At 53.0% G+C, this 11,756-nt stretch overlaps 1 protein-coding gene and 1 long non-coding RNA gene across 8 annotated transcripts in view; one reads left to right on the top strand and one right to left on the bottom strand.

Annotated features, from left to right (window-relative positions):
- The first annotated feature begins 33 nt into the window (after positions 1-33).
- Positions 34-5,987, top strand: LOC144310643 (uncharacterized). Its single transcript, XR_013376292.1, has 2 exons — positions 34-149; positions 5,911-5,987. It is a non-coding gene; the product is annotated as an uncharacterized LOC144310643 (long non-coding RNA).
- The window catches only part of MROH7 (maestro heat like repeat family member 7), a 55,234-nt gene continuing 46,705 nt past the window's right edge, over positions 3,228-11,756 (bottom strand). For 4 of the 7 annotated variants that reach the window (XM_077891872.1, XM_077891871.1, XM_077891873.1 and 1 more), the window contains 6 exons: positions 10,481-10,660; positions 9,758-10,021; positions 9,367-9,489; positions 6,451-6,553; positions 4,074-4,136; positions 3,228-3,553 (listed from right to left, as the gene is read on the bottom strand). In XM_077891872.1, coding sequence (XP_077747998.1) covers positions 3,309-3,553; positions 4,074-4,136; positions 6,451-6,553; positions 9,367-9,489; positions 9,758-10,021; positions 10,481-10,660 — 978 coding nt within the window. In that variant the 3' untranslated portion in view covers positions 3,228-3,308. Of the gene's footprint in view, positions 3,554-4,073; positions 4,137-6,450; positions 6,554-8,487; positions 8,554-9,366; positions 9,490-9,757; positions 10,022-10,480; positions 10,661-11,756 lie in introns of those variants that run through there. The other 3 variants (XM_077891875.1, XM_077891876.1, XM_077891877.1) reach the window with 2 other exon arrangements.

The raw sequence follows: 11,756 nt of genomic DNA, 5'->3' as shown, positions 1-11,756 counted from the left end.
CGCCTCGGGTTCCGCCCCTCCCCTGCGCCGGCCGCAGCCCCGCCCCCGAGTGCGTTGGGGCGGGTGGAGGAGGAGCTCAGCGCCCCCGCGGCGTTCCCGTATGACGTCGCTCCCTCGTGTGCTCACTCAGCACGTTTCCTAAGCTCCTGGTGCGTTCACTGTGGTGGTCGCTGGGTAGACTGCTCTGGGCCAAGCAGATCAAACCCCTGCTCCCCGGGAGCTGCTGAGACACTGGGGAGACGCAGGAAACAAGATGTCAGAGGCTGGCAGGTGCTAGCAGGAGCTATCGGGGAAAAGTTATTTTTTTAAAGACTTTAAGAGAGAGAGAGCCGGTATGCAGGGGGAGTGGCAAAGGCAGAGGGAGAGACAGACTCCACCCTAAGCAGGGAGCCAGATGGGGCTCATCTCAGGACCCTGAGGTCATGACCTGAACTGAAATCTAGGGTTGGAGGCCCAGGGCAGCCCCGGTGGCTCAGCGGTTGAGCGTCTGCCTTGAGCCCTGGGTGTGATCCTGGGGTCCTGGGATCGAGTCCCACGTTGGGCTCCTTGCATGGACCCTGCTTCTCTCTCTGCCTCTCTGTGTCTCTCATGAATAAAATCATTTTAAAATATTTTTAAAAAGCAGCTGGAGGCCCAACTAACTGAGCCACCCAGGTGTCTCTATGGGTGTGGGGTGTTAAGCTGGGTGTACATGCATTCAAGCCCACGTGGCCAGAGCCTGTCTGGGAAGAGCATTCTCTATGGAGGGGGCTGGCAGTGCTCAGCCCCAGAGAGGGGATCTGGGGATGGTGGGGGTGCTGGAGCAGAATGAGAAAGAAGGTGATGAGTAGGTGAGGTGGGAGGGATGATGGGTAGTGATTCTGAGGACTTGGGTCTTCCTCAGGGTGCAGTGGTACCTTCTAAAGAATTTCAAGGAAAGGGGCTATCTGATCAGACATGCCTATTTCTGAGGTTAACCACTCCCTACCGGCCCCAGCTGAGATGGAAACAAGATCTCCAGGCCAGGTGCACCTTCCTGCAGCCATAGGTTCCCCAGGAGATGGCTGCTGAGGCCCTGCGATGAGTGCTATAGCCTCAGGGAGCCACCGCCTGTTTTAGAAGGAAAGGTGGACAGGCAGCAGACCAATCTAAACCATCTTTCACGAGTCTGCACAGTAAAGGTACAGAAGGGGCTCAGCTGAGACTTCACAGACCCATGTTCTCTGCAGCAATGAGGAAGGTCTCCCCAGATGGGTGGGGGTGGGAGGGGAGTTGAGCGTTTTAGGCAGTGGGAATCTCCGTGCAGAGGGGCATGGAGGTGTGCAAGAGTCTGGCATGCTGGGTACCACAAGAGTCAACAGGAAAGACCAGCAAGATGAATGGGGGCCAGAGGGCAGTCAGGCCTTTATCTTGTAGCCCTTTATCTAGCAGAGGATAGTGATCAGGTGATAGACCTAAGGGCAAATTTGTCTTAGGAAGGCCTGGGTTGCCAAGTGAAGGATTGATGGGGGCAGGCTGGATTGAGAGATTGACAAGGCTGCAGAGAAGAGATGGCAGGCCCAGCAGGGGAGAAGGCAGGCTTGGTCATTATCTGATCCCAGGGCGAGAGGGACAGCAGGGCTAAGGATGATGTACGTGAGCCTTCCAGGGCCATGCCTGTGTCTTTCCCCTTGGGGTCATTGGCCAGTTACTGAGACTGTCAGCCTCTATTGTGCTTTGAAGCCACCTAGACCCAGAATGGGGTAGCTGTCCTTTGTCAAGGCCAGCCCAGACCTGGGTTCTGGCCAATGAAAGCAGCAGTGTCTTTGGTTAGAAAGTGCTCAGATGTGGGAGTTGGGAGAGCTTTGGAACCCACACTTCTACTAATTCTCTCATGTGACCTTGGACAAGGCCCACTCACCTTCGAGCCCTGTCTTCATCTGTAGAATGTGGGCAGTGAAGCCGGCCTGCCTTCTCCATAACTCCACGTGGCTATTGTGAGACTCCAAGGAGGCCCATGTTTGTGAACCTTCTTGGCAATGGAAAAGGTTATGTGCCAAGACCACCCCCTTTCCTGCTGTTAGGCCCAGAATCCAGCTCCAAGATGTGTGCTCAGATCACGGCATACATAAACCTAGTATGACTGAATAGTGACAGATTTGTGTCCAGAAGGGCTGCACCCAACCGCCCTCCCACCAGCCGTGCCTCTAGGGTTTCTGTATCATCTAGAGGAAGGAGCTTTCTAAAGCCAATGTTTCCCCACATCTCTCCCCTGCTTAACACCACAGTATGCCTTCACGCTGCTCCCTGAAGCCTCCCTCCTTCACACAGCCTCCAAGGCCGCAGTGACTGGCCCTGGCCCTGATACTCCCAACACACACACTCTAAGATCCCCTGAACCTACATATCAGCAGCTGGTCCTCAGTCCCATGTGCCCTGCTGTCCTGTGTACAAGCCCACCATGTGATCATCTTTCGAACCCCTCTAGTCAGGGGGTCTTGTCTCTGGCAATCCTTCCCTGACATCCCAACTCCCAGCTGGCTTATGTACATCCTTTGGACTTCACAGCTCCCGTGAGTCCCTTCATCAGAGCACTGGGCTGTTGGTGTCTTTACATGTCTCTGACACTTCTATCAGACCAAAGCATCTCAACCTCAGCACTTTTGACCATTTGGGATGGATAATTCTTCTCTGCAGGGCTGTCTGTGCACTGTAGGATGTTTGCAGCATCTCTGGGCTCTACCCAACAACCACAAATGTCTCCAGATATTGCCAAGTGTTCCCTGCAGATCAAAATCACCCCTTTTGAAAACCACTCCATCAGACTACGAATTACTAGGGCCTGGGACTGGTCCTGTTCTCCTGCACCCAGAGCAGGCCTGGCCCAAGTTAGGTGCTCATTGAATGTTACCTGAATAAGAGACAGACAATATCTGAGCAGAGACCCAAGAGGTCAGGGTTCCGGGATATGTGTATGTCATGGGGCCAGAGAGTCTCCTTTTCCTTCCCCTACACCCCAATCGTCATCCCCTCTTGTTCTTCTGCCCTCCCTGTGGGGGAGGGGACACTGAGGCAGGCAGGAGACTTGCTCTGTGGCCTTAAGGAAGCCACTTCATGTCTCCGAGCCTTGGCTTTCCAACCTATAAAATGTGGATGAAGCAGCCTGTGTGAGACTGTAACCATTGGCCGAGTCCACAGTGAAGGTCATGCTCATCTCAGATGTGTGTGACACAGAGCAGTGGCGCCTCCCAGGAGGAAACACTCAGGGGGAGAGGTAAGCCACGTGGCATTTATAGGGGGCATGGCTGTGGCCGTGGCCGCCCCTGAGGAGGGCTGGGGGCTCAGGGACATCACTGCTTCAAGGACATCTTCCAGGAACCCAGCAGCTGCATGATCCAGGAGCGCCGCTGGTGGGAAGTGGGCAGGTTCTCACAGCTAGGGCTCCAGCGGTGCGTGGGGACCGGGTCACACACCCACGAGTCCCCGTGCGGCAGCGGCCAGGAGTTCCGCCAGCAGCTGGCCAGGATGTGGTCCTGGGCCTGGGCTGCATAGATGCACACCAATGCTTCTGGGTCGTGTCTCAGGTCTTCCAGAGCTGGGTCATGGGGAGGGGAAAGGCCACTTTTTAAGACCAGGCCCCCACATGAATCTCACAGCTCATCCCTCCTTCTCATTTCCGTGCCTTGGCTTAGGCACTCTGCTTAGTATCCCCTCATCTCACCTTCCTTCCTCCCAGCTCTTCAAACTGTGCCTGCCTTTTGAAGCCTGAATCAAAACCTGCCTCCTCCAGGAAGCCTTCTTGGACTGCCCCAGCCTCATGCTCCCATTAGTTTTCCCAGTTACAAAATTAATCTGCCTCCAGTAAGAGTCTGAACTGGCCCTGCACTAAATGGTTTGGGGCTTGTTTTCTAGCCTGGTTCCCTAGACTGTAACCTCCCCTGGGCTGGGGCGGTGTATGCTGTCTTGGTGACCCCTTAACCCTACTCGCTGTGGATAAAGACTAGCGCAGCTGGACTGAGCTGAAGCCACTTGCCTTCTGTCCCCTGTCACCCGCTCTGAGCCCACTCATCCTCTCACTGGCCCCTGAGATCTCAAAGATGTAGGATATGACTTACCTGCTTTCACTTCGTTCAGACGGTCTTCTGTCATTATGCTCTCCATGCAAGGAACCAGGGACCCTTGAGAGTAATCCAAGAGGTGAGTGCCTCCACCTCCTGACCCCGACCCCCGCCCACAGACCAGACCTCCTAAGAGAAGCTCTCCCATCCAACTTGAGTCTCAAGAATGAGAACATTGAAGGAGAACTTCCTTTTGACCCTGGGACAGTTTCCCCAAGAGGGGTCCCAGGAGACGTTGGCAGGCCCAGAGGGCAGGGATGGTGCCAGGACAGGGACAGAATCTAGGCTACAGCTGACTGTGACAGTGTGGCCATTGGTGGTCCGAGGCTGGCCCTTAATGTCCTCATCTGAGACTTGGGGAGGTGTTGCCCTAACTGCCCCCTCCTCCAGAAAGTTGGAGCAGCATTAATATGAAGGACATGGAGTGCTTCATGTACCTTTCAGGCAGGTGGTTGATGGGCCCCTGGAGGGCCTGAGACTCTGCTCCTCGACCACACTCAGCCCTCCCCTGCTCCACGCCTGCATGCCTGGCTCCCAAAGCACCTGCAGGTCCTTGAACCCACCAGGCCAGACATCTCTCCTATTGTGAGGCCCTTCCCACATTTCTCTCCCTCACTCATTCTATTTATCCTTGACTATTCAGCTTAACATATTACTTCTCCAGGAAATCCTTCCTGACCCTACGCCCACACTAGGTTAGGTGCCTCTCTGGGTTCCCAGAGTGTCTGAGTTTCTCCGTCTGTATATACTGTGATGTACTTTGTGACTTATGAATATCTCCCAGACCCAGGGTCTCAAGCTTAGCTCCACTTGGGGTGGGAAAGTGGGGAGGGCAGTCTCTGAGGATCTTAAATCATAAGCACAATTGTCTGCATGGATGCATTTTTCTAGGGAAAGTGTTCATAACTTTCTTCAGGATTTCATAAACCCACAAGAGTTTAGAAGTCACTGCACCAGGCCTGGGGTTGTGCTGGGGGTGGATGCGTCCTCTCCTCTGCCTGGTTTCCCCAGCACAAGCCCCTGGCACAGAGAACAGACTCAAGTGTTAAACACGAACACTTTTAGATATGATTAATTTGGAGCAAGATTTATAAATGTCCACATCTAGGAGATAATGTCACTCTGTGTGAGAAGCTACCTCTGAGCAGGCCCCCTGCCCCCCACAGTCTGAGGGATGCCCCCAGCCCTGGGCATTGCTTCTCTGTCCCTGCCTGGAGCATGTTAACAGCACATACACCCCCACCCCAGCCCTACGCCAGATATCCACATCACCTCCAGAAGACTTCTCTGTTTCTCTACACTAGACATGGTACCTGACACAGAGTGGAGCATCAAGCAGCATTTGCTAACTGAACCAGTGAATGGGTGTGTGGGTGACTGGACTGATGCAAACCACAAATGAATCGGGGAAAGGAACTAAAAGAAGTATCACTTTTCAAAGTGGGGGATGGAGGGATCCCTGGGTGGCTCAGCGGTTTAAGGCCTGCCTTTGACACAGGGCATGGTCCTGGGGTCCTGCAATCGAGTCCCACATCGGGCTCCCAGCATGGAGCCTGCTTCTCTCCTTGCCTGTGTCTCTGCCTCTGTGTGTGTGTGTGTGTCTTTCATGAATAAATGGATAAAATCTTAAAAAAAAAAAAAAAGTAGGGGATGGGAATGTCATCCTCTCCAAGCTTCTTTGCAGTGGGGTCTCCTAGTCCTGGTTAAGAGTGTGTGGTTGTTAGGGGAGGAGAGGGGAGTAGCCGAGAGGAGACATTCCCACATGCCATCAGAAGGGTCTGGGATGGAGTAGGGGATTCTGACTGACTGAGGATTCTAGTTGTTTTTCCCCCAGAAAGGCAGAGGTTGAAATTACGGGAAATATGGAGTGAGCACCATGAGCACCTTGAGGGAGCACCTCGACTGGCCAGGCTTCGCATTTTTAAAAAATATTCTCCTCTGACCTGTGAAACAGGAGCTAATCCCCATTTTACAGGAGTAAATAACTCCGTGGAGCTGAGATTCTACTTCACTCTTTCTACTGCACAGCTTGGCCCCTCCTGCACAGTCAATGGTAGGCTCCCACTGGGCCTGGACCCATGCTGCACTGGGGCTTGGGGGCGGGAAGCAGCGATTCCGCTGTGTACAGTTGCCAAGGCTGTGACCTGCACAAGGACTTCAGGCTGGATCCACCTTGGGGCCCACTTCCCAAGCAGGTTTCTTAAAGGAGGGAAGACCTTTCCAATTTGAACTGCTACTATCTGCTGGCCAAACCTCATACCCAAGGGGAGGTGTTTCCCAGGCGCCCGAAGAACTGGCAGCTTCCTTCCAAGGGGAGGACGCAAAATGGACAGGAGGCAGAGTCCCAGCAGCAAAACTAGTTTTGATAGGTTACCTATGAACATGACTGAGTACTTCCGGAGGGAGGCCCGGGAATTCTTGGCATACTCCAGGCTCTGGCTGAGGAATGTGAAGGCGCTGTCCTGGTGGGTAGTCACCTGAGACAAAGAGAAAGCCCAAGAGCGCTGGGCCCTCCTCAGAGGTACTAACTGCCCATCCACCCTTCCCAGAACTAGGAACGGTGACCCCGTAAGGCAGCCAAGCCCTGGCCCCTTGCCTCCTAAACTTCTCTGCCACCCATCCTGGCCTCTCTGCCTGAGGCCCCCAGAGCCCTGGCTTCTTCTTCTCTTTGCAGATTGTAACAATCCTTTCCATGGTCTTCCTGCCTTGGGTGCATCCCCTGCCAGGCCACCCCCTGCTGCTGCTCAAAGGAAAGTTCTAAAATAAAAAGTCTGGCCAAGTCAGAATGGACATGGTATGCAAGGGACATGATAGATAAGGAGTCAGCTCTGATCAGGGTGAAGAATTCAAGTTACAGAGCAGTGAAGAATAAACTGGAGAGTTAGAGAGGTCTTAAAATTCCTTAAGAGCCAGACAGGAATAAGGCTTACTTATGCATTGGAAAATAGGAAGCCAGGAGCCTTTCTTGATAGAGCAATGACAAAGCAATGTTTGGGGCAACATAGTCTGACAGTGGTGTTCAGGATGGGTTTGATCAAGGAAAAACTAGGACACAGGCATTGTTGAGGCAAATAAAGAAGAATCTGATATGATTACTCTCCAGTTGACAATCTGCACGTCAGTGAGTAAACTCTAGTCCTGGCATCAAAGCCCTCATGATCATGCTCCTCAGCCTCAGTTTCTACCAATGGCTCTACCTCTATGCACACTGAGCTCCAGTGCCAGGATGTGGCCTGGCTCTCTCCAGATCTGTGCCTGGTACAAGCAATTGCTCCTGATGGGCCTGCCCATCCCTCTCTTCTTCATCTGATGCATCTCTCATCCCTTGAGGCTCAGCTCAGAAGCCACCTCCTCTCTGAAGCCTTTCTCAACTCTTGGATAGAGCTGCTCTCACCATGCTGCATGTTCCTACAGCTCTTGTCATGTCACCTATGACATTGCACTCTGATTATTTATACCTATCTCCCCCACAGGATCCAGAGCTCCCCCAAGAGAAGGGGCCAGCTCACTCAGCTCAGAGTCCTCAGTATCCTGGACAAAGCTTGGTGTGGCAGAGATGCCCAGAAAGCATTGGATGGATGGATGGATGGATGGATGGATGGATGGATGGGTTACCGCCCCCTCCTTAAAGCTAAAGCTAGAAGTTGACCTTCACATGAGCAAACCTGTTGATGCTGGAAAGAGCAGAAACAGAATCTAGAGGGGTCTAACGCAGACATCACAAGCCAGCAGCCCACAAACCACAAGTCATTGGCGGAGCAATGACCAGCACAGTGTTTTCAACAAGCTAAATTGATTGCTAATTAATGTCTTATGAAAATCTGGGTTTGTGGCTTTTCTTGTGAAAGCAGAGGACCCTCTCATGCTTTTAACAGGGCCTGGGCCCTTTTAGGTTGACACAGGTCCCACCACTTCCACATCACCCGTGATTATCCTCCGCCCAGTCCCTGGTCACTGTAGGTATTTCAATTAGTGCCCTGGCCAAATGCCTCCTCTGGGCCTCTTCTACTGTCTGTGAAATGATGGTAATAATACTAGACCCCGGAGTGCAGAGGTCTTAAGTATTACTGATAAATGGTAGTGGCCAGCCCTTCTTCTGAATTGTAGGAACAATTTGTTACCTTGCATATTTTCATGAGATTGGTGTGAGTGCTGGCATGCCCCACCCAGATCTCCCTCCAGTGGGAAGGATTAGTCCTCTAACGCTGGGGACTGCCTCCGAGGAACAGAACTGCTGGCCCAAAGTCAAGTCCCTTCCCGGGATGGCTGGCATCCAGTAACAAGTGGACATGGGGTTGTCGACCCCAATGCTGCACCCTAATAAACCCCCTACATGCTAATCCCTGTCTTTGGGTTTGCATCCTGAGGAGGCTGTGACAGCAGGGGAGGTAAAGGGGACTAGGTGGCAAACCTTCTAGCATGCGTGCCATGGCATGTTGGTGGCCTGCTCCTACCCCAGGATGCCCTCAGGTGTTACCTGGAAAGAGGAGTTTGGTGGTTAAATAAGTTTGGGAAACCATGGATTCAACAGCCACGGAACATCTCAGCATAGAACATTTCAGAGCCTTTAATGAGCTGGTGGCCTTGAAAATCCCCAGGAGGAAGATGGTGAGGCAGTGTTTCCCAAACTTATTCATCTTAGAACCCCTTTTCTCCTCTGTGGGGCATTTCCTGTGCGATGGGTGTCTCAGAGAACTCAGCCTGGGAATTGCTAATGCAGAAAAGGGAACTAATAAAGCTCTTAAAGCAGGGCTGTGACACAGACAGACTCATGTTTGTGGCTCTGGTGGCCCAAGTGGGGATGGGATGGGATGGGGAGAGATGAAATTCAAGGCAGAGAGAGCCAGGGAGTGGATGGATCCACGGCCCGCCTGGGAGACATTAGTGCCCTAAACTAAGGGCAGGGACATTGAGGACAGGGGGGGAAACAAGCAGACGCAGAAATGGTTAGGATATTTAAGATTGATTGAACGTGGAAGGTGAGGGAGATAGAGACTCAGGTAATTCTAGGTTTCTGCTTTGGGCATCTAGAGGGACAGAGCAGAATTGAAATGGGAAGGCCATAAGCTGAAGTGCGTGTGGTTCAGCAGGAAGGTGTCCAGTAAGCCACTGGAGAGGGACACTAGAAGTGAGAAGCTAGAAATGCAGATGAACGTTCAGGACCCATCAATGTGTTGGTAGCAGTGGAATTGCCAGTCAGGATGCTTGTGCAAGAAGGAAGAGAAAGGGGGAAAGCATCGCCCACCTCCAACACACTCCCGGGAACCACTGCAGTTTCAAAAGCACTCACAAGGTACTTGCATATCTTGGCCACCGTCTGCTGCTGGTTGTCCCAGGACTTCCGGCTATAAGCTCTTTTCGGCAATTCCCATGCCATGAAGCAAGAACAGTGGAACAGGGTCTTCATACATTTCTGGAGGCCAACAGGAAGAGAGTACAAGAGCTGGGGAATTCCAGGACAGCCGGAACATATTCCAGGGGAGAAAAAGTTCCATGAAACTGAATTTGGGAAAAATCAGTTCCTATTTGAAATGCACAAGTGACGTTGTTCCCTCTGAGCAGGGATTCGGACACGACTGCCTTTGGCAAACAGGCTTGTCCATAACAGATTGCCGGTGACGCTGGCTTGGTTTCCATAAAGTGAGGCTCAGCCACAGGGCCCGGCGCCTGCACACACTCACCTGGCTCACCTTGGCGTTGCCCTCTTGCATGGTCAGCAGCAAGGGCACCAAGGTGCTGATCAGCTGCTCCTCCATGGCTGGGGTGCGGGGCGACCGCAGCTTCTGGACCACCTTGCCGTACAGGTTGATGCAGGAGGAGCGCACGTCCTCTCGTGACTGGGGCAGATCCAGAGGCTGAGGCATGCTCTCTCCTCCAGGAGGCTGCCTCTGGGCCCCCCATGGAGGCACACAGCCTTCCTTCCACTCACTGGGGGGGAGGGGGGCCTCCAGGCACAAGAGGCACAGAGATGGAGCAGAGAAGAGGCCACGTGGTGGGGTGACCTCGGGCCAGTGTCCCCCCTCACTGGAGCCTAGGTCCAGAGCTCTGCCCATTTTTCCCAGCCAGGTAAACCCTGCTCACCTAAAAGGTGCCTTAATGCCAAGTGGAAAAATGCCCCCCCCCGCCCCCCACCGGACCCAGCTAAAAATGTGTGCCCCCTCTAGGTGGTCGGTTGCAATGAGGTAAGTGTCCGGGGAACCTTGATTACAAAAGGATCCTTCTCTGTGCAAACCACTTACAAAAAGACACACGCCAGTTGGAACGAAGCGTCCTTTCCCCTGGGCTGACTGAGCTCAGCCCTGCCTCGGTGGGCCACGGGAGCTATGACAGCCCCCAGAGTAGTGAAGAGCCACCCTCCATAGGCTGCCCCCCACCCCCACGCTCACCCCCATGAGATCCCTTACATCGCTGAAGTGTGGCAGCAGGATCTGCAGCATCTCCACATAGACCGAGCTGTCCGTCAGCTTCCGGTCCTGCCCCTTCAAGATGGTCTTGAGGTTGTGGGCGGCCTCCACCACCAGCAGCCCATCCATGCTCTTCAGCCCCTTCACCATAGAGGGCAGGAGGGCCTGCACCTTGGCAGTCTATGGGGCAGGACCATTTGGGATGTGGGCTTCTACCTGATGGCAGGGCCCGACAGGTGGGAGCCCCAGCTTCTGATTCACTGAGATGAACTTGGGGCAGGTACCACCTCCAGGCCCCTGGTTATGCCGTCCCACCTGCCTGGAATGTCTTCATTCAAGCTCTTGCTGTCCCCAAAGTCCTCTTTGGCCTCACTAACTCCTTCCTGGTCTGGATACCTGAGAACCTGAGGCCCTTGGCTGCCACCCCCCTGTTGGCACCAGGTAGATGACCTGCATTGTTAGTTAGCTTTCTGAGTCTACATCCTGCCCTTGTCCCTCTATGCCAGGAGCTGCAACGGTGTCTGGTAGGGGAACACAAAGCACTTTTAAAATGTTAATATGGGGATGGCTGGGTGGCTCAGCAGTTGAGCATCTGCCTTTGGCTCAGGGTGTGATTCTGGGGTTCTGGGCTTGAGTCCCGCATCAGGTTTGGAGCCTGCTTTTCCCTCTGCCTATGTCTCTGCCTCTCTCTCTGTCTCTCATGAATAAATAAATAAAATCTTTAAAAAACTGTTAAGATGCACCAACAATCTGGGCCTCAGTTTCCTAATCTGTAAAATAGGAATAATTACTGCCATCCCCAACCCCTCGTATACATACTGCCTTCTGCCTTCTGTGCAAAAATTGATTAGAAACTATTTCAAAAAGAATAAAGTCTGGGGCACCTAAATGGCTCAGTCGGTTAAGTGTCTGCCTTCTGCTCGGGTCTTTTTTTTAATATTTTATTTATTTATTCATGAGACACACACAGAGAGGCAGAGACACAGGCAGAGGGAGAAGCAGGGTCCCTACGGGGAGCCCGATGCAGGACTCAATCCCACGACCCAGGGATCACGACCTGAGCAAAAGGCAGACACTTAACCACTGAGTCACCCAAGTGCCCCATTCTGCTTGGGTCTTGATCACAGGGTCCTGGAATTGAGCCCCTTGTCGGCCTCCAACACTCAGTGGGGAGCCTGCTTCTCCTTCTTTTCCTTCTCTCTCTGCACCTCCCCCTGCTTGTGCTCTCTCTCTCTCTCTCTTTCTCTGAAATAAATAAAATCTTGAAAAAAAAAAA

This window comes from Canis aureus, chromosome 3 (genome assembly GCF_053574225.1).
Source record: "Canis aureus isolate CA01 chromosome 3, VMU_Caureus_v.1.0, whole genome shotgun sequence".
Lineage (NCBI taxonomy): Eukaryota > Metazoa > Chordata > Mammalia > Carnivora > Canidae > Canis > Canis aureus.
This window is presented reverse-complemented; position numbering and strand designations above follow the sequence as displayed.